Below are 22,974 nucleotides of genomic sequence, written 5' to 3' on the forward strand. Positions count from 1 at the left end.
TGAGTAATTTTACTTGAGATAGCGATAGCGCTGATAACACGCTTTATTTTTATTCAAATTCTTAATTATACGAGTAGGCATTGAAATTTTTTTTAAGATTAATTTAAAAATATTATTTTCATTATTTCGGATAATCGCGGATCGGATCTAAATGAGTTTTGCACCCGGTCGTCATGGTCCAAAATGGCCTTAGATATTTGATAGTACACCTGAAGTTGCAAATTATAATTTTGATGATATTATTCAATACAAATATATAAAACTCTACAAATCTTTTAAAATAATGAAATGGAATTTGAGCACATGAACTAGTGTCAAGTTACAGTACTTTGAATGTAGAATACATGTATTAAACAATTTTCAAGAATTAAAACATTTTGCTAAATTACATCCCGATATAAAATGAATCACAGTGAAATATGATTAGCTCCATATTTTATGAAAGTGCTGCTTCAAATACACACGGATGACATGAATCAAATCGACAGTTGATTAAAATAAACACAAGTAGATAAGATTTCAATGATACCGCTATCGTTGATAACGTTTTCGAACAATAATTAACAAATTATATTCGATGATAAACGGTGGGACAAATAAGTGTATATTTTTTTTGTTGTTTAAAATGTATTTTATAAATACTCATTTATCGAGGACCTGGATAGTGTTAGCATTGTGTTTCTATTGGTTTTGTGTGGTGAATTCGCAGTGTCAAGTCGCGCAAACCTGTGTCCACGACGCCACAGTTTCTGATTGTCTTGCTGGCGAAGTTTTGGCACCAAATGTACACATTTTCAATTGTTGTCCTGCGTGTCGACTACCTGGCCCGAGTAAGCATTATTCAGGCTTACTTTATTGATACTCTAATTTATAGAGCTTGTACTTGATAATTTTAAAATGATGCAGTCTCTGTGTTTCTTTTTTTTTTATTGCTTAGATGGGTGGACGAGCTCACAGCCCACCTGGTGTTAAGTGGTTACTGGAGCCCATAGACATCTACAACGTAAATGCGCCACCCACCTTGAGATATAAAGTTTTAAGGTCTCAAGTATAGTTACAACGGCTGCCCCACCTTTCAAACCGAAACGCATTACTGCTTCACGGCCGAAATAGGCAGGGTGGTGGTACCTGTCCGTGCTGACTCACAAGAGGTCCTACCACTAGTAAGTGGATGCAATATTTATAAATTTAACTTATTTTGACGTGTCGGAAGTTACCTGTTATACGATCTAGTCGTTAGGAACGACCACCGCAGATTCCGAGAAAGGACTTATTATTAACTCGAATAAATTGTTTCTTTAAATAATTTTATTCAACTATTGCGCAATTGTTTTGAAGTGGTAACTTGGCGTATTGTCGGCCCGCGCGGGAATCACCAACCTATATAGTAGCTAGATTTGTCGCTAACAGTCATGCGTTCCGGTTTGAAGGGGTGTTTGAGACACGGACTACAATAGAATTGTGACTGCGACCTCCCGTCCCAAGTCAAGCAGCGTTATTCAAGTTGAGACGTCTGTAAGCTGCGATAACCACTTAATATCAGGTAGCTTATGAGCTCGTTAATGCAGTAAAAAAACAACTTTGTTTTACGTGCGATATAAATTAAGTGGAACGCGATATTTTAGATATTATGTGAGCAAATCATAAAGGTCATTCCTAAAGCTACTGGCTCTGCTTTACTAATTATAATAATGTTACATATAATTAATAATAACAAACATCCTTTTATAACAAAATAACACATTGGACCCACTGTGGAGCTTTACATTTGTATAATCGTACACTTTTGAAGAATTGTTCGAGATACCTTCATCTCGTTTTTACCATCGCACCGCCCGCCACCGGAGTAGAGTTCATCTATACTAGCTGGAGCCCCTGCGGTCATCTACAGTGCGTTTCCAGAGTTCTTTTTGACACGTACCATCCGGCTATGGAATGAGCTCCCCTCCACGGTGTTTCCCGAGCGCTATGACATGTCTTTCTTCAAACGAGGCTTGTGGAGAGTATTAAGCGGTAGGCAGCGGCTTGGCTCTGCCCCTGGCATTGCTGTTGTCCATGGGCGACAGTAACCACTCACCATCAGGTCGTCCGTACGCTCGTCTACCTACAAGGGCAAAAAATAAACTTATAATTTGGTACCAAATGACTTTAACAACCAAAATTTTATCGTGAGTAAAACCACTTCGATAAAGCGGCACGACACGAGAACCCTCTCATCATGGCCGCCGGTAACTACATTCCCGATCCTGCGGACAGAATGGAAAGCAGTCGACGTTGCCCCAAACATTCATTTCGGATTCTCCCGATCCACTAACGGTGCTTTTAGGTGCCTCAAGCACCGGTCATCGTTCTCGTCGAAACCGTCGCTTGCGACGAAGGGCTCCACGAGTAAATTAACCCACAGGCACAGCCCACTGAGTTTCTCGCCGGATCTTCTCAGTGGGTCGCGTTTCCGATCCGGTGGTAGATTCTGCGAAACACGGCTCTTGCTAGGGTTCGTGTTAGCAACGTCGTCAGATTTGAGCCCCGTGAGCTCACCTACTAGTTAAGGTTACGCTGAAATAGCCTATCAAGGCTCTCAGCTCGGTAGAATAAAAAAAAGGGAGTAAAATTAACAGAGATAATTTCTAATATGTACTCTTTTTGTTCTGTAGCTGATCCGGGCGATGGTACGGAGTGCAAACCACCTTCTAGCTGTTTACCTGATGGTTCTTTTGGACCAGTACAATGCAAAGGCGATATGTTCACAGGACGGTATGTTTTACATACGTACAGAAGAGCTCACGACTTCATTGAATTTAGCGAACACCGGAACTCAGAGATCGCCACAAAAATGTTACCACCCATCAGATCAGGTGGAAGTCTCAAAATAACGTCCATCTTAATCACACAGTATATATGTATAGATCGGCAACAACAACACATCGATGCGCGTCATAATATAATGTTAGGTGTTACCCAAATATTTTGATATAATATTTTACAATCAAAAAATTAAACTCATTAATTATTATACTAGTTTCGAGTTACATCCATCGTGCCAATGCATTACTGTATCCAAACGCAAGAATGAGACATATTTATTTGTTTTAATACAATTTACACAGGTGTTTCTGTTCCGATAAAGATGGAAACAGAATATTTGGACAAATGTGGCGGAATGAAGCTAGTGACATGAGTTGCGGTGAGAATGCATTCTTAGTTATCTAGTGCTGTTTGCCCGAGAGTTAAATATGTAGCAACAAACAGATAAAATGTATGACATACCATAGCTGTTACTGTTGATACTTTTAATTTAACAATTAATTTTCAAATGACATCTATTCAAAAAATATTTTCGTTTTAAATTTAGCAGCTTTTTATCCACATTGCATTATTGATTCGTACAAACTAAATTTCGGTTTCAAAAACAAATATATGTGTGAGAAGAATATTGATTTGTCAATAGTTTACAGCCTTATCGAGGCACTGTCAATGTCCCGTGACATTATATTAACCAAAGACATTTTTGTTTCTGCTCATATTAGACAAAAGTAGCTAAGTTTATGCTTTGTCTTATGACCTTTAATTTTTTAGCATGTAGCAGAAGACGAGCCGAAATAGAAGCATCGGGAAGAAAATTTGTAACACTACACTGTACTGGTAACGGTGATTATGAGCCCTTACAATGTGATGATGGGCTATGCTGGTGTGCAAATGTTAAAACGGGACAGCCAACGGTCACCCCAGTTCCGCAAGAAGATATGAAGCGTTTGCCGTGCTGTAAGTACCTTATCAGTCGTCTAAAGAGAATCTGACGGTGTAAGAATTTTTTCTTCTGTTTATAAAAATGTCAAATTATATAATTTAACCATCGAAATTTCTCATTCGGTACTATTCTTACTTTCTATATTATCTCGAAGCGTTGTTCCAACCCCAATGCCTTTTAAGAGATTATTTTTGGAACATATCCTGCATATAAATAGCTCTCCTCCAACGACGTTTCCCAAGAGCTCTAACACGTCCTTTTTTCAAACTAGGTTTGAAAAAGTCCTTAAGAGTCTCCAGAAGTGTTGACGTCAATCAGCAAAGATAACTACCTACCGGCAGCCAAACTCGCCTGCCTTCTTTAAAATAACGTCAAAAATAATCTAATGCCGAAAACCGGAGTTTAAACCGTAAAAATAATTTTTGTCTACGATTCGCGGAAACTGCAGAAAAAGACGTACTTACATATAGTTAACCTCCTAAATAAAATAATATAACCAAACTTTTGTTAATTTAAGATTCTAATAGCCAAAAACAGTTTACAACAGTTACCTATATACTTTTGCAAAGTATCAGCGCATCTATTAATTAGGTTGATTCTGAACTAGGGCGGTAGCGACGTGTTGAGAAAGAGGGCAACCACCTCTGAAGGTTGACTCACTTCCTATATCGATCAGGCTCTGTTTCGCAAGTGTTATGATTCTTTTAACATTTAATGAAAATATGTTTTTAATCTGACCTATATGTTACTTAACTGTAATTGAATTCGTTAACTAATATATCCACAGATAGTGCGGGAGTGGCAGGCGAGCAATACTTGCGAAGATGTGAAAGTTTAGTTCAGTCAATGGCAACGATTAATCAAGAGCAAGCAGAACATGGCACTAAGTTTTTCGGTAACCCCACGACATTCTGTGCTTATGATGGAAGCTATGGACCGTTTCAAATACGGAACGGAGTGTATGTATCTATTAAATTTTTGGTGTTTTATCAAATAAAAAAATGCAGAATATATTGAGCACCTCTTTTAAATGAACTACTAGTGGAAGGGCTAGAGGTAAAGCACAGGATCGCCATTATTTAAAGGAATTGTCACGTCTTGTGTCTGACTGCCTTATGTTTTACGGTGGACGGCATTATTCAGATTGTGGTGACTGTAGGAATATCAGTGTCGGCCCAACTCGTCTAACGTTAGTTTAAAAAGTTATTTGACATTTGACCCATTGACCTTTATAATAATTTTAGACAACATTTAGAATAACTGCATATTTTTCCAGTGCATACTGTACTGGAAGGGATGGTGAGATACTGGGTTCGTGGCAAGTTATAAGCAGTGAAATGTCTAGAATGAATTGCAGTAAGTATTGATATTAAAAAGGATTAAATAAATCAGCATGGTGACTTAATTACACAACACAAATGTAAGGGGTAGGAAGGAATTACAAACATAGCGATACCGTTAAGACTGATAGATTTGTATTGTGCCACAGAGACCGGTTCACAGCCGTGACCCTGTTCTCAATACGACGTGCGATTCCGCCCATCTCTTCGTAATGTTGGAATGTTGAACGCGACTAACCAAATTGTTATTTCGAAAGAAGGGAAACAATAATATTGTAATGAATACTTCAATACCATCAAACAAATTGTGAAACAACTGAACGGGACGTCTGAACGCCCGGTTTTCTTTCCGGTTAATACTAACACAAATATTAATTAAACCTTCAAATATTATAGTTCGAATTCCCTCATTATTTCTACGTACAATATTAAAAATTAGTGAAGTAACAAAAATGAAATGTCAAAGAGGACGAACAGTTTTTTTTTATTTAAAGTACACTATCATATTCCTTGATGAAACGAAGTAAAATCTTTGCTATTATAAAGGTTTGCTTTTAAACTTTTAATGTCACATTTTCGACTTACAATTTCTCTAGTATTTGTGAAACGATAAAAGTGATGTAGGTTCATCAACTGAGCTAGAGCTTCAATTAAATTTACAAAATAAATGGTTCTTCGTTTATTTGGTTTTGATAACATGAAATTTAAAAACTTAGAATAAATACGATGGAAGACAGGAAAATACAATAAGACAATATTATAATCTAATGTTTACAATCCATTTGAGAAGTTATAATGTACCAGAATTAAACTGCAAGGATCTCTGTTACAAAAATGAAAAGATCCTATTTATTTTTCATTGAGTAGCTACGGACGAAAATGGATAATTAAAATTTTCTGTTCGATTGGAGACGATGCTGTAGGCCCATGTAGGCCATACATTTTTAGTGGTATTTCGCTTCTTTTTTTCCCTACCCATGCTGATAGCCTTGGGAGGCTATTTCAGCTTACCCTAGCGTGTGTAGGTGAGCTCGCGGGGCTCAAACCGAAGAGTTGCTAACACTGACCCTAGCAAGAGCAGTGCTTCGCAGAATCTACCACCGGATCGGAATTGCGACCCACTGAGAAGGTCCAGCGAGAAATTCAGTGGGCGTATTTCGCTGTAATGCTGCTATTACCATACGTAGCAATGGCAACACTATTGTATCTGGAGGTAAAGCTGTTTAACACCCGCAGTATACGTTTATGGTATCTGCCATATCAATTGTAAAGGTTCTTAACTACGCCGTCTGCATTTATCTTCTGTTAAACCCAAATTTTTAACCACTTTTAGTGGTTGAATATCGGTTTTCCGATACATTAATTGTTTTTTTTTCTTTCTTTCAGATTGTGCTCGCGACACCATGATATATTTCCCAGAACGGGGCATGACTGTGACGGAAATATGTTTGGCTAATGGCAACTACCAACCGCATCAGAACGTTGGAGACGTATACTATTGTGTTGATACTGACGGTTACCCGATAGAGTTTCTAGATGAATGGCCTTCGGATAGATGTGCCAGTTACGCCTGAGAAATTATACTTTATACACATTCACAATTTATTACATGTAAATAAACAATAAAAACATTCTTCTTCTTTTTCATCACCTTAACCCGCCAGGTGGGGTCGGTACAGCTAATTTTTCTCTTCCATTCTCTTTTATCAGCTGTCAGCTCAACACTCACTCCTCTCTCTCTCATATCGTCATTCACACACTACACCCATGTCTTCTTCGATCGACCTCTTCCCCCTCTACCTTGCACTACCATTACCATACACCTCCTAGTAACACGCATCATTACAAAACATTATTATTATTAAGGACATTTTTCTTAATTACGTTTAAAGAAAAAAACAAATCAGATGCACCCGGATTGATGTAATGGTTCTAACGATACACCATACATTCAAATCTCTTCAGGAATTTAAATGTTATAGTGAAATAAAGAAACGATTGACATACGTACATGAATCGTGAAATATTGAAATCGTCTTGATGAATCGTGATAAATAAATAACTGATAACGGGTAAAATACCTCTAAATTGATTTGTATTAAGCTTCTTACCCGATAAGTGGATGGTCATTTGATTTACCAAGCGTCGCGTTCAACTCAGCGAAGGCCGTGATTGGGTCGTCCGTTCTCTGCCCGCGTTCTTCCATCTGGAACATGCGACTTATATTACTAGTGCTTCAACCGCATCTCGTCTGCATTCTCGCTCACGACTCGGTCGTGCGCGGACGTGCTTTCCGATCCGTGGCCCGCTTGCGAGCCGCGTCTCTGAACTCACAGTTGTGCTCGACAGTGTAGTGACCGTGAATACATCGTGCTTACAATTCAGTAGTGCGGACGTGCCGATCCGTTGGTCGCTTGCGATTTGCGTCTCGGAGTCCATTTTTGTGCACTAAAGTGTTGTAACCGCGAACCCACCCTTTACCAACTGCCTTTTTCAAGGCAAAACCAATCGCTACGTTCAGCTTCCTGTGGCACTCACAGGCTAGCGATTTCCTAACCCTTCCCAAAAACAACAGTCTTTTTCAAGACTAGACCCCCGCTCGCGATTCTGCCTGCTGTAGCACTATACAGCCCGAGCGGGTTCCTTTCCTTTTCCCCGCCGATTGCCGTTTTCACGGCATAGGCATTCCCCCCCCCTGCTCCTTGCTGTCCTGCAGCACAGGGGGGTTACAAATCCTATCCTATCCGGGGCCTCGCCTTTCGGCGAGTTCAACAAAAGTCCCGGGGCCGCCCCCCCCGGGCAAGAAGACAGCAAGATGATTGAAGATCGTGACAGTGTCAGTGATAGTGATTTTGTCGGGTTCCTCCGGGAAAGGTACCCGACAATTAGGGCCGAATATCTGGCATATAGGGCCTCTCGTGGCAATCCCTCCCCCCCCGCGTCCGTCGCCGCGTATTTCAAACGTGCCTCGGAGGCACGCCGCGCACCCCCCGCCGCCGCGTCAAGTTCGAGCGCACGTTCCCACGATGCGACTCACGAAGCGCCTAGCGCTACCCCCACCCCCGCGCCCGCGTCGGTTACGTCATCACGCGCTACGTCCGCCGCGACCTCGATCGTTTCAAGTTCAGGCTCCGATACCGAATCGGAGATGGATTTCGAATCCGCGTCAAGCCCTCAGCCTGGAACTTCGGATGGGTTCCAAACCGTAACGCGCGGTAAAAAGCGTACTCGCGCCGTGGAGTCCCGGAGCTCCACGACGAAGCAGACAAAATCCGCGACCGCCTCCCGCCCGCAGGTAGTCGTGACACCGGAGTCGGACTCCGCTCGCCGCGTAACCCCGCCGCCGCGTCCCAAGCCCGCGCCCGCTCCTAAAGCAGCTGCCCCGCCCCCGCTGATTCTCCAGGAAAAAACTGCGTGGAACCGCGTTTCCCAGGCCCTTCAGGCAAATAAAATTAATTATACCCATGCGCGTAACGTCGCGCATGGGATTCAGATAAAGGTCGCAACGCCGGGCGACCATAGGGCCCTCTCAGCATACCTCCGAAAGGAGAACATAGGTTTCCACACCTATGCTCTTCAGGAGGACCGCGAGCTCCGCGTAGTGATACGCGGAGTCCCTAAAGAACTCGACATCGACTACATAAAGGAGGATCTGACCGCTCAGGCCCTCCCGATAGTTAGTGTGCACCGGATGCACAGCGGGCGGGGCAAACAGCCCTATAATATGATACTCGTGGCGTTAGAACCCACCCCGGAGGCCAAAAAGAAGATCGCATGTCTCACGACAATTTGCGGCCTATCCGGGATCTCAATCGAAGCCCCCCACAAGCGTGGCACTCCCGGGCAGTGCTACAGATGTCAGCTTTACGGCCACTCGGCTCGTAATTGCCACGCGCGCCCCCGCTGCGTAAAGTGCCTCGGCGACCACGCCACACTAGATTGCTCGCGTGTTAGGGAAACCGCGACCGAACCCCCAAGCTGTGTCCTATGCCTTAAGCAAGGGCACCCCGCGAACTACCGTGGATGTCCTAGGGCTCCGCGCAAGCGTTCAACCCTCCCAGCTCCGCGAACCGTCGGCCCAAAGACTTCGGCACCCTCAGTGCCGAAACCTGCCTTCGTGCCGGCTGCAGTTCCCACGGTTTCAGCGTGGAAAAAGCCGCTGCCGTATACGAAGGCGGGAACACAAACCGCACCCCCGCCCCCGCTCGCGACACGCCCCGCGCCTCAGCCCCTGCTCGCACCTCGCCCCGCGCCCGCGTTCCGTCCCCCGCAACCCTCTGCCGCCAACGACTTCGCGCTCGTGCGCGACTTCGTCACCGCGGTGAACTTCGACCGTCTGCGATCGTTCGCTGACGCTATCCGTAGGTCGACAACCCCCGAACAGCGGCTCGCGGCCGCGTTCGATCACATGGACGTTTATGAGTCCGTGTCGCGTACGTTATAAAATCTTTACCGGTAATCAATGGCGCAAAAAGGTAGAGAAAAACCGTATTCCCTTACGTTAGCATTCTACAATGCTAACGGACTCGCGCGGCAACGCGATCAAATTTTCGAATTCCTCCGCGATAATCTTGTAGATATTCTATTAGTGCAGGAAACCTGTCTGAAGCCCTCGCGTCGCGACCCGAAAGTCGCGAATTACGTCATGGTTAGGAATGACAGACTCACCGCCTCCAAAGGCGGGACTGCCATTTACTATAGGCGGGCCCTGCACGTTGTCCCTCTCGATACTCCCTCGCTCTCACATATCGAGGCGTCAGTGTGCCGTATCTCGCTGACGGGACACCAGCCGATCGTCATCGCATCCGTTTATCTCCCCCCGGACAAGCCCCTTCTGAGCAGTGACATCGAGTCACTGTTCGGCATGGGAGACTCCGTCATCCTGGCAGGCGATTTAAATTGCCACCACACTAGGTGGAACTGCCACAGTTCAAACATAAATGGTAGGCGTCTCGACGCGTTTATAGACGACCTTACCTTTGAAGTAGTCGGTCCCCCAACTCCAACATGTTATCCGTATAACATCGCGCTCCGTCCGAGCACTATAGACCTGGCACTGCTGAGGAACGTAACTCTGCGCTTGCGTTCCATCGAAGCAATGTCAGAGCTCGACTCGGACCACCGACCTGTCGTTATGCAGCTCGGTCGCCCCCACAACCCAGTCACTGTTACGAGGACCATGGTGGATTGGAATAAGCTGGGCACGTGCCTAGCCGACACCGCTCCGCCAATCCTCCCTTACGGCCCGGATTCGAATCTATCCCCCGAGGACACCGTCGAATCCATAAACATCATTACCGATCACATATCTTCCGCGATCATTAGATCTTCTAAAGAAGTCGATGTGGAGGACAGCTTCCACCGCATCAGACTGTCCCCCGATCTTAGGAATCTCTTAAGAGTTAGGAACGCGGCAATCCGGGCCTACGATCGTCTTCCCACGCATTCAAACCGGATTCGGATGCGTCGTCTACAACGCGAAGTCCACTCCCGCTTAAGCGACGCGCGTAACGATAATTGGCATAGTTATTTAGAACAACTCGCGCCCTCCCACCAAGCATACTGGCGACTAGCTAGGACTCTCAAATCCGAAACTATAGCCACTATGCCTCCACTCGTACGCCCTTCAGGCCAACCACCGGCATTCGATGACGATGACAAGGCTGAGCTGCTGGCCGACGCACTGCAAGAGCAGTGCACCACCAGCACTCAACACGCGGACCCCGAACACACCGAGTTAGTCGACAGGGAGGTCGAGCGCAGAGCTTCCCTGCCGCCCTCGGACGCGTTACCCCCCATTACCACCGACGAAGTTAGAGACGCGATCCACAACCTACAACCTAGGAAGGCACCCGGCTCCGACGGCATCCACAACCGCGCGCTTAAACTCTTGCCAGTCCAACTGATAGCAATGTTGGCTACAATTTTAAATGCCGCTATGACGCACTGCATCTTTCCCGCGGTGTGGAAAGAAGCGGACGTTATCGGTATACATAAGCCGGGCAAACCGACAAACGAAACTTCTAGTTACCGTCCGATTAGTCTCCTCTCGACGATAGGAAAAATTTACGAACGGCTCCTTAGGAAACGCCTCTGGAATTTTGTTACCGCGAACAAAATTCTCATAGACGAACAGTTCGGATTCCGCTCAAAACACTCGTGCGTACAACAAGTGCACCGCCTCACGGAGCACATTCTGATAGGACTAAATAGGCGTAAACAAATCCCGACCGGCGCCCTCTTCTTCGACATCGCGAAGGCGTTCGACAAAGTCTGGCACAACGGTTTAATTTATAAACTATACAACATGGGAGTGCCAGACAGACTCGTGCTCATCATACGAGACTTCTTGTCGAACCGTTCGTTTCGATATCGAGTAGAGGGAACTCGTTCTCGTCCCCGTCAACTGACCGCCGGAGTCCCGCAAGGCTCCGCGCTCTCCCCGTTATTATTTAGTTTGTATATCAATGATATACCCCGGTCTCCGGAGACCCATCTAGCGCTCTTCGCCGATGACACGGCTATCTACTACTCGTGTAGGAAGATGTCGCTGCTTCATCGGCGACTCCAGATCGCAGTAGCCACCCTGGGACAGTGGTTCCGGAAGTGGCGAATAGACATCAACCCCACGAAAAGCGCAGCGGTGCTCTTCAAAAGGGGTCGCCCTCCGAACATCACTTCGAGCATCCCACTCCGTAGTAGGCGCGCAAACACCTCCGCCGTTAGTCCCATCACTCTCTTTGGCCAGCCCATTCCGTGGGTCTCGAAGGTCAAATATCTAGGCGTCACCCTCGACAGAGGGATGACATTCCGTCCCCATATAAAAACGGTACGCGACCGCGCCGCGTTTATTCTAGGACGACTCTATCCAATGCTTTGTAGTCGAAGCAAACTGTCCCTCCGCAATAAGGTAACTCTCTACAAAACTTGCATACGCCCCGTCATGACGTATGCAAGCGTAGTGTTCGCTCACGCAGCCCGCACCAACTTGAAATCCCTTCAGGTTATTCAATCACGATTCTGCAGGATAGCCGTCGGAGCGCCTTGGTTCCTTAGGAATGTGGATCTCCACGACGACCTGGAGCTCGACTCTCTTAGTAAGTATCTACAGTCGGCATCGCTGCGCCATTTTGAGAAGGCGGCACGACATGAGAACCCTCTCATCGTAGCCGCTGGAAATTACATACCCGACCCAGTAGACCGAATGGTAAACCGTCGACGTCGCCCAAAGCACGTCATTACGGATCCTCCTGATCCATTAACGGTGCTTTTAGGCACCACAAGCACCGGTCACCGTCCTCGTCGAACCCGTCGCTTGCGACGAAGGGCTCGACGAGCGAACTAACCCATAGACACAGCCCACTGAGTTTCTCGCCGGATCTTCTCAGTGGGTCGCGTTTCCGATCCGGTGGTAGATTCAGCGAAGCACTGCTCTTGCTAGGGTCAGTGTTAGCAACTCTCCGGTTGAGCCCCGCGAGCTCACCTACTAACGTTAGGATGAAGCTGAAATAGCCTCTCAAGGCTATCAGCATAGGTAGGGAAAAAAAAAAAAAAAAACATCTCGTCTGCTGCCTTCGGGCAGCAGACGAGATGCGGTTGAAGCACTCACGACTCGGTCGCATTCTCGCTCACGACTCATTCTCGCTCACGACTCGGTCGTGCGCGGACGTGCTTTCCGATCCGTGGCCCGCTTGCGAGCTGCGTCTCTGAACTCACAGCTGTGCTCGACAGTTTAGTGACCGTGAATACATTCTCGTTTACGACTCGGTTGTGTGTGAACGTGCCTTCCAATCCGTTGGTCGCTTGCGACCTACGCATCGGAATACACATTTGTGCGTGATAGTGTTGTGACCGTGAATACCCACCTCATACCAACTGTCTTTTTCAAGGCAACCAATCGCTACGATCAGGCTTCCTGTGGCACTCACAGGCTAGCGATTTCCTAACCCTTCCCAAAACAACAGTCTTTTTCAAGACTAGACCCCCGCTCGCGATTCTGCCTGCTGTAGCACTATACAGCCCGAGCGGGTTCCTTTCCTTTTCCCCGCCGATTGCCGTTTTCACGGCATAGGCATTCCCCCCCCCTGCTCCTTGCTGTCCTGCAGCACAGGGGGGTTACAAATCCTATCCGGGGCCTCGCCTTTCGGCGAGTTCAACAAAAGTCCCGGGGCCGCCCCCCCCGGGCAAGAAGCAAGAAGATATGGAAGAAAGTGAAAGTGTCAGTGACATTGTCGGGTTCCTCCGGGATAGGTACCCGTCAATTAGGGCCGAATATCTCAGTTATAGGGCCTCTCGTGGCAATCCCTCCCCCCCCGCGTCCGTCGCCGCGTATTTCAACCGTGCCTCGGAGGCACGCCGCGCGCCCCCCGCCGCCGCGATAAGTTCGAGCGCACGTTCCGACGATGCGACTCACGAAGCGCCTAGCGCTACCCCCACCCCCGCGCCCGCGTCGGTTACGTCATCACGCGCTACGTCCGCCGCGACCTCGATCGTTTCAAGTTCAGGCTCCGATACCGAATCGGAGATGGATTTCGAATCCGCGTCAAGCCCTCAGCCTGGAACTTCGGATGGGTTTCAAACCGTAACGCGCGGTAAAAAGCGTACTCGCGCCGTGGAGTCCCGGAGCTCCACGACGAAGCAGACAAAATCCGCGTCCGCCTCTCGACCGAAAGTAGTAATTACACCGGAGTCGGACTCCGCGCGCCGCGTAACCCCACCGCCGCGTCCCAAGCCCGCGCCCGCTCCCAAAGTAGTTGCCCCGCCCCCGCTGATACTTCAAGAGAAGACAGCGTGGAATCGCGTGTCCCAGGCCCTTCAGGCAAATAAAATTAACTACACCCATGCGCGTAACGTCGCGCATGGGATTCAGATCAAGGTCGCAACGCCGGGCGACCATAGGGCCCTCTCAGCATACCTCCGAAAGGAGAACATAGGTTTCCACACCTATGCTCTTCAGGAGGACCGCGAGCTCCGCGTAGTAATACGCGGAGTCCCTAAGGAGCTAGAAATAGACTACATTAAGGAGGATCTGACCGCTCAGGCCCTCCCGATAGTTAGTGTGCACCGGATGCACAGCGGGCGGGGCAAACAGCCCTATAATATGATACTCGTGGCGTTAGAACCCACCCCGGAGGCCAAAAAGAAGATCGCATGTCTCACGACAATTTGCGGCCTATCCGGGATCTCGATCGAAGCCCCCCATAAACGTGGCACTCCCGGGCAGTGCTACAGATGCCAACTCTATGGCCACTCGGCGCGTAATTGCCACGCGCGCCCCCGCTGCGTGAAATGCCTCGGCGATCACGCTACGTTAGATTGCGTTAGAGATAGGGAAACCGCGACCGAACCTCCCAGCTGTGTCCTATGCCTTAAGCAAGGGCACCCCGCGAACTACCGTGGATGCCCTAGGGCTCCGCGAAAACGTCCAACCCACCCGGCTCCGCGAACCGTCGGCCCAAAGACTTCGGCACCTTCAGTGCCGAAACCCGCCTTCGTGCCGGCTGCAGTTCCCACGGTCTCGGCGTGGAAAAAGCCGCTGCCGTATACGAAGGCAGGAACGGAAACCGCACCCCCGCCCCCGCTCGTGACACGCCCCGCGCCCCAGCCCCTGCTCGCACATCGCCCCGCGCCCGCGTTCCGTCCCCCGCAACCCTCTGCCGTCAACGACTTCGCGCTCGTGCGTGACTTCGTCACCGCGGTCAACTTCGACCGTCTGCGATCGTTCGCAGACGCGATACGTAGGTCGGTAACCCCCGAACAGCGGCTCGCGGCCGCATTCGATCACATGGACGTCTACGAGTCCGTGTCGCGTACGTTATAAAATCTTTACCGGTAACCAATGGCGCAAAAAGGTAGAGAAAAACCGTATTCCCTTACGTTAGCATTCTACAATGCTAACGGACTCGCGCGGCAACGCGATCAAATTTTTGAATTCCTCCGCGACAATCTTGTAGATATTCTATTAGTGCAGGAAACCTGTCTGAAGCCCTCGCGTCGCGACCCGAAAGTCGCGAATTACGTCATGGTTAGGAATGACAGACTCACCGCCTCCAAAGGCGGGACTGCCATTTACTATAGGCGGGCCCTGCACGTTGTCCCTCTCGATACTCCCTCGCTCTCACATATCGAGGCGTCAGTGTGCCGTATCTCGCTGACGGGACACCAGCCGATCGTCATCGCATCCGTTTATCTCCCCCCGGACAAGCCCCTTCTGAGCAGTGACATCGAGTCACTGTTCGGCATGGGAGACTCTGTCATCCTGGCAGGCGATTTAAATTGCCACCATACTAGGTGGAACTGCCATCGAACAAACGTTAACGGTAGGCGTCTCGACGCGTTTATAGACGACCTCACCTTTGAAATAGTCGGTCCCCCAACTCCAACATGTTATCCGTATAACATCGCGCTCCGTCCAAGCACTATAGACCTGGCATTGCTTAGGAACGTAACTCTGCGCTTGCGTTCCATCGAAGCAATGTCAGAGCTCGACTCAGACCACCGACCTGTCGTTATGCAGCTCGGTCGCCCTCACAACCCAGTCACTGTTACGAGGACCATGGTGGATTGGAATAAGCTGGGCACGTGCCTAGCCGACGCCGCTCCGCCAATCCTCCCTTACGGCCCGGATTCGAATCCATCCCCCGAGGACACCGTCGAATCCATAAACATCATTACCGATCACATCTCTTCCGCGATCATTAGATCTTCTAAAGAAGTCGATGTGGAGGACAGCTTCCACCGCATCAGACTGTCCCCCGATCTTAGGAATCTCTTAAGAGTTAGGAACGCGGCAATCCGGGCCTACGATCGTCTTCCCACGCATTCAAACCGGATTCAGATGCGTCGTCTACAACGCGAAGTCCACTCCCGCTTAAGCGACGCGCGTAACGATAATTGGCATAGTTATTTAGAACAACTCGCGCCCTCCCACCAAGCATACTGGCGACTAGCTAGGACTCTCAAATCCGAAACTACCGCTACTATGCCTCCCCTCTTACGCCCTTCAGGCCAACCACCGGCATTCGATGACGATGACAAGGCTGAGCTGCTGGCCGATGCACTGCAAGAGCAGTGCACCACCAGCACTCAACACGCGGACCCCGAACACACCGAGTTAGTCGACAGGGAGGTCGAGCGCAGAGCTTCCCTGCCGCCCTCGGACGCGTTACCCCCCATTACCGCTGACGAAGTTAGAGACGCGATCCACAACCTCCAACCTAGGAAGGCACCAGGCTCCGACGGCATCCACAACCGCGCGCTAAAATTTTTGCCAGTCCAACTGATAGCAATGTTGGCTACAATTTTAAATGCCGCTATAACGCACTGCATCTTTCCCGCGGTGTGGAAAGAAGCGGACGTTATCGGTATACATAAGCCGGGCAAACCGAGAAACGAAACTTCTAGTTACCGTCCGATTAGTCTCCTCTCGACGATAGGAAAAATTTACGAACGTCTCCTTAGAAAACGCCTCTGGGATTTTGTTACCGCGAACAAAATTCTCATAGACGAACAGTTCGGATTCCGCTCAAAACACTCGTGCGTACAACAAGTGCACCGCCTCACGGAGCACATTCTGATAGGGCTAAATAGGCGTAAACAAATCCCGACCGGCGCCCTCTTCTTCGACATCGCGAAGGCGTTCGACAAAGTCTGGCACAACGGTTTAATTTACAAACTGTACAACATGGGAGTGCCAGACAGACTCGTGCTCATCATACGAGACTTCTTGTCGAACCGTTCGTTTCGATATCGAGTAGAGGGAACTCGTTCTCGTCCCCGTCAACTGACTGCCGGAGTCCCGCAAGGCTCCGCGCTCTCCCCGTTATTATTTAGTTTGTATATCAATGATATACCCCGGTCTCCGGAGACCCATCTAGCGCTCTTCGCCGATGACACGGCTATCTACTACTCGTGTAGGAAGATGTCGCTGCTTCATCGGCGACTCCAGATCGCAGTAGCCACCATGGGACAGTGGTTCCGGAAGTGGCGAATAGACATTAACCCCACGAAAAGCGCAGCGGTGCTCTTCAAAAGGGGTCGCCCTCCGAACATCACTTCGAGCATCCCACTCCGTAGTAGGCGCGCAAACACCTCCGCCGTTAGTCCCATCACTCTCTTTGGCCAGCCCATACCGTGGGTCTCGAAGGTCAAATATCTAGGCGTCACCCTCGACAGAGGGATGACATTCCGTCCCCATATAAAAATGGTACGCGACCGCGCCGCGTTTATTCTAGGACGACTCTATCCAATGCTTTGTAGTCGAAGCAAACTGTCCCTCCGTAATAAGGTAACTCTCTACAAAACTTGTATACGCCCCGTCATGACGTATGCAAGCGTAGTGTTCGCTCACGCAGCCCGCACCCACTTGAAATCCCTTCAGGTTATTCAATCACGATTCTGCAGGATAGCCGTCGGAGCGCCTTGGTTCCTTAGGAATGTGGATCTCCACGACGACCTGGAGCTCGACTCTTTTAGTAAGTATCTACAGTCGGCATCGCTGCGCCATTTTGAGAAGGCGGCACGACATGAGAACCCTCTCATCGTAGCCGCTGGAAATTACATACCCGACCCAGTAGACCGAATGGTAAACCGTCGACGTCGCCCAAAGCACGTCATTACGGATCCTCCTGATCCATTAACGGTGCTTTTAGGCACCACAAGCACCGGTCACCGTCCTCGTCGAACCCGTCGCTTGCGACGAAGGGCTCGACGAGCGAACTAACCCATAGACACAGCCCACTGAGTTTCTCGCCGGATCTTCTCAGTGGGTCGCGTTTCCGATCCGGTGGTAGATTCTGCGAAGCACTGCTCTTGCTAGGGTCAGTGTTAGCAACTCTCCGGTTGAGCCCCGCGAGCTCACCTACTAACGTTAGGGTGAAGCTGAAATAGCCTCTCAAGGCTATCAGCATAGGTTTATAAAAAAAAAAAAAAAAAAAAACTGCCTTCGGGCAAGGTCAGGCCGGGCGCGTTGTTATTGCTGTCACAAAGATATCAAATACCTACATAATTCGATCTGATCAATTGTACGAATTCATGACACGTATTTATTGACCAATAATTAGTGATTATATTATTTTTAGTACACAGGCATAACAAAACACACTTTGATTTTCCATTTGCAAAAAAATTTAGGACTCATATTGATTCCACATCAAAGTTTACGTAGTTCAGTGTAATAATTACTTTCAGTTTGTTGGTAATGCACTAACTGACGTGGTTGCGCGATTATTTATAAAGTTTTAGTACAATTACAATTTAGTACAATAGTACCCGTCCAGAATTAGATCTTTGTCCTAGTTTTTGCCACACAAGCTGTTTTCCACCCCACGTGACTAGAGTCAAATACTAATAAACTGACGATCACTTTATTGATTGTTAAAGTTTTCTTTATAACGAGCACCATACACTATTCGACAATGGCAATATAATTATTTGTATAGTTAAAAAAATATTGGTATTTTTCTACTCTACTTATATTGCATATAACCAAGTAATTTCGGTTTCTTTCTTCACAAGTTTTATTATCTTTTGAGAATTTAGTTATAGGTTTAGTATAAAAATACTTATGGATAGGAATTTTTAAGTTACGACGTTCACCGCCCATTTGAGATTGAAATATTAATATTAATTGATAAATTTTCTCACATGTGGGTTATATTTCAGAATACCACCACTCATGATGTACCTACTCGACATCCTGCAGTGAAACTACAAAAGATATAGAGACCATATAGCTAAATTTTACGTGTACTATTTGACGATTTTATAAATACGACGCTTGTCATAAACATATAAGAAAATCATCTATTAATCTTGTATTTACCGATGTTAGCATCTCTGTATGTTTGTCGTCTATGCGTTTATAAACTATTCATCCGCATAAGATGATACTTGGTACAATTGTTGTTATCACTCTAGAGAAGGTAATAGAACCATAAACGTACGATAGGTCGTGCGCAAGTAAGTTCAGTTTGCTTAGTGCGAGTTTTTTAACGTTCTCGATAGCGTAAAAGTTAACTCAAGTTTGTATGGAGGTGGAACGTTTGCCTACGTTTGCCGCAAAGGGGGCTGTTACAACTGCATACAAATTTGAGTTAAATTTTACGCTATCGAGAACGTTAAAAAGTAGCACTAAGCACACTGGAGACTCCATGTTTTTTTCACAATAAGCGTAGTCAGTAGTCACAGTGAAGTATGATCGGGTTTTACTGATCTATATAAATAAATGTTGGTATATTTGTCCTCTATGCGTTCATAAGCCATTCATCCGATTGTGATGAAACTTGATACAGTTGTCGTTGGTACTTCAAGGATGATTCTCTCACATTACCATCGACGTAAGAATTCGATGTTTTTCATGAATTTGTGAAAGTCACAGCAGTGCGTGATTGAGTTTTAGTAGTATTGTATAGAACATTACAAATACCCTTTTGGGTCCTACTTAGATGCCTTACTTTTACGCTGTCGTTCACAAGGTCCGGAGCTTTCCACCGCACTTTTCAACTCACATATCAATGACAGATATATATGCATTAATAGCATGGAATGCTATGCGGCCCATAGTATCTGGGAAACGTGAAATTCCGGTGAAAATTTTTTCAATTTCTTACAGAGCGTGATTTAGCAGTGATGAACAAAACTTATGACAGACGTGAAGAAATCTAAGGGAGTCGTGGAATTCCATACAAAATAGGGTCGTCGGGTCGCCAACTATGCCGATCTCCCGGATCATTTAAAGCTTCTGGGACTGTGATGTGACTGGGACTCTGGTTTTTTTTTTTTTCAAGATGACTTTACGCCTCCAGTTCCTTCCATCTTACTATTCTTCACCACAGTAAAGTCCGTCTATTTCGGACGACTGCGTTTTGGAATATACTCTCATATATGGTTGCTTTCATCTTTTAAATGACGTTTGAAATGAGTCTCCAGTGATAGACAACAGCTTGGCTATGCCCTTGACATTGCTCATATCCATGGGTGACGACCACGATGTTTTTTTAACACAAATGTATATATGCAAATTGTTATATTTCTTTTTATATATAAGAAGTAGTAAGAACCCGAAAGGGGACTGGATGAGAGTAAATTCAAATCGACTTCGCCACTTGAACACGTCACAGCACTTAAACAAGCGACGCGTAAATTCGCTGATACAGCGAGTCAATATCGCTGATATAATGCAGTTTCGACTCATTGTTAGAATATAATTTATGTTGGAATTGTTTTTGAATTTTTTCAAATTTTTTATTAAGTTAACATGTAATGAGAAGGAAAGATCTACCATCTAGTGCATGTCACGAACCAGTCACATGTTCAGCTATGAAGAGGATTGTCCTTATACAATATGATTGAGACTTAGACCCCTTATCTCAAACAGAGTTTCAAGTTGGGATGTCTATGACTGTGAGCATACATATATGTAACTACTCTCATGAACAGTGAGGTTTTTTGTCCATTTAGAGTAACAATCTCAGTTGAATATTTACACAAATATGTATGTATGTATACACCCTATCAAATATTTATTTTAAACATCGATTTTGGTTATGAGTTTGCTTGAATTTACTGTAATCTATAAATTGAATTACATGTTCCACTTGGTTACTTCTGAAGACAATAAATATAAACGAAAGATCACCCTTACCATATAAGTTGTGTGTGTGCTTACACCTCAATATTACATAAGAATAAAAAAATATAGAAATTAATTTAGAAAAAGGATTAAATTAGAATCTAGTTAATTTTTAACAAAAAATACTGATCGATCTTTGTCAATCCGCAGGCAATAGTCAGATGATGAACTGTAGACAATAGAGCTGTTAACTATTATAAAACTCATCTAGTGTGCATTTTATCTTAACAAACACATAAAACGTCTTTTAATGTGCTGTTACTTTTTACTTTTTACTACACAGCTTTGTATTTTTCTTTTGCAATGTGTTTTTTGCATTTTGTTAATGCACAATAACATTTAGTAGTCTACAGACCAGCACACTTTATTAAATAAGCATGCAATTTTGCTTCATAATGTGGAAAGTAATGATATTTCAAACACCTTTTGACAGGTGATTCTCGCTAAATTTTGTTTTTCCGGTCTACATGGATGGGTGAGGAAATACTAGGAGAGAATCTTTGTTATAGTCTGTCAAATGGTCAGTTGTTTCCAGTGCTCATTGGTTTCACATTTTGAGTGCCTCTATCCACCCTGAAACATGAGGTTCAAGTCTCAGTTGTACTGTATAATGTCTACCACACCTTTCAAAATGTACAGTACTGGTTTGATTCAAAATAAACCATAGCTGTAGCTAAGGACACATAAGAAATATTCAATTCCTTACACTGTTGAAAATTTCCCTTTTAAGGCAGGCCTTGGTTTTGTGATAAACGGGGCCACATTAAAAGCCTCTTGAAGAACTTTTTATATTCTGGATCATTTTGTAATAAATGTCAGTAGATTAGGTATTTAGTTTGAAAAAGATTTGAATATCTACTTTAGTGTAAAGCACTAAGGCAAGTTTATGAAGGTCTATTTTTACTACCTTAATATACTACAACTATATCACATATGTGAGTATATAGCAATGTTTAAAGACATCAGCATTTCGAGGGCCACAGTTGCCTCTGCCTACAACATAAAACTTTTTGAATGTATGTATCTCTTGCATATTGTTAGTGTTTTAAATTATAAATATATTTTGCTCATAAAGATGTTCGTAAAACAAAACCAAATAAAAGCTGCAAAGTATTTACTATAGTCGGATTTTTTATTAGACGAAGTAAACTGACGTTTACTGTGTTGTCAGTTTTTGATGAAATAAAAATAGTGTTGTGACAAAGTGAACGATTGAAAAAACTCCTGAATTAATGAAATTGCCTCGATTGTCTAGTGAATAGTTAGTGTGCCGAACTGCCGATATCGGGCACGGGGTTCGAATTTTAGCCGTGCTTTGTACATACCAACGAGTTTTCGATGAAACATTATGTTCCTATGGTATCTACCTGTACTGAATACCGAGTGTTTTAAACATTAAGAAAAACATTGCGAGGAAGCTTGTAAGACTGTCCTATTTCCAATGCATCATATAGTTGAAACTATAGATGTATAAAATATAACAATTATAGGTACATAGGTAATGAAAATAAAAAAAACTGATTGTAGTTACATACTACTAGTAACATATTATTATATTGGATCACTTTAATACAATTTTATTGTAAAATATAAATAATATTCTTTTATAGTTTGAAACTAATGATTAACTCTTCACACTCATTGTTCATTTATGTGATTGAATGAGAACTGAACGCATCACTATTACTTTAAATATAGCAACATTATTTCACAAAGTGACATTAGCTACTGTCAGCTGGCTTCGTCTAATTAAAAATCCGACTATATACATATCTATTAAATATAAGAAATGAATTAGTCCACTTGGAATTTATTTATGCAAATGAATTAACTAAGAGGGAATCATTATCATTTTTTCTATTTTGTTCGCGACGGACATGAATAAATATAAGATTAGAATAGATATTGTTCGCGACGGACATAGATAGTGTTAAAAATAGTTATAGAAAATGTCCGTAATAAATAGTTGTGTTAGAAAATAGTTAAAATAGAGAATAAATAGTTATAAATGTCCGTAAATAGATAATATGTTAAAAATAGGTTAACATAAATAGAGAACAGAAATAAGTAATTTGTAAATATTTGTTTGTAAATAAAGATTGGTCCTCGTGGTCTTTAATTTGGCGTGGGAACGCAGGAGCGAGTCACTATACGGGCGACTAATAGAGCGACTAGGCAAACAATAGGCGAGCGAGGCGGCCGAGAGAACAATAGACGCCCACCGTGCTCGGACTCATAATAGCGCTGGCCGAGTG

At 45.3% G+C, this 22,974-nt stretch overlaps 2 protein-coding genes across 7 annotated transcripts in view; one reads left to right on the plus strand and one right to left on the minus strand.

The window, feature by feature from the left end:
- The window catches only part of LOC101746875 (neurabin-1), a 60,135-nt gene that overhangs the window by 28,861 nt on the left and 8,300 nt on the right, over nucleotides 1–22,974 (minus strand). For 4 of the 6 annotated variants that reach the window (XM_038014213.2, XM_038014217.2, XM_021352399.3 and 1 more), the window contains exon 1: nucleotides 3,268–3,428. In XM_038014213.2, the coding sequence (XP_037870141.1) occupies nucleotides 3,268–3,270 (3 nt within the window). In that variant the 5' untranslated portion in view covers nucleotides 3,271–3,428. Of the gene's footprint in view, nucleotides 1–3,267; nucleotides 3,429–7,199; nucleotides 7,295–22,974 lie in introns of those variants that run through there. The other 2 variants (XM_038014214.2, XM_038014216.2) reach the window with 2 other exon arrangements.
- Nucleotides 6–6,721, plus strand: LOC134199723 (thyroglobulin-like). Its single transcript, XM_062671236.1, has 7 exons — nucleotides 6–830; nucleotides 2,655–2,754; nucleotides 3,108–3,184; nucleotides 3,577–3,762; nucleotides 4,536–4,707; nucleotides 5,025–5,104; nucleotides 6,475–6,721. Exons 1-7 carry the CDS (start codon nucleotides 578–580, stop codon nucleotides 6,660–6,662), a joined length of 1,056 nt encoding a protein of 351 aa, XP_062527220.1. The 5' UTR covers nucleotides 6–577; the 3' UTR covers nucleotides 6,663–6,721.

The sequence above is a fragment of the Bombyx mori genome, chromosome 11 (genome assembly GCF_030269925.1).
Source record: "Bombyx mori chromosome 11, ASM3026992v2".
NCBI lineage: Eukaryota > Metazoa > Arthropoda > Insecta > Lepidoptera > Bombycidae > Bombyx > Bombyx mori.

Coding starts and splice junctions, on each gene's coding strand:
- LOC134199723 (XM_062671236.1), top strand. CDS start 578: ATGATAAACGGTGGGACAAATAAGTGTATATTTTTTTTGTTGTTTAAA. Junction 831..2,654: donor GTGTCGACTACCTGGCCCGA/GTAAGCATTATT, acceptor TTTGTTCTGTAG/CTGATCCGGGCGATGGTACG. Junction 5,105..6,474: donor AATGTCTAGAATGAATTGCA/GTAAGTATTGAT, acceptor TCTTTCTTTCAG/ATTGTGCTCGCGACACCATG.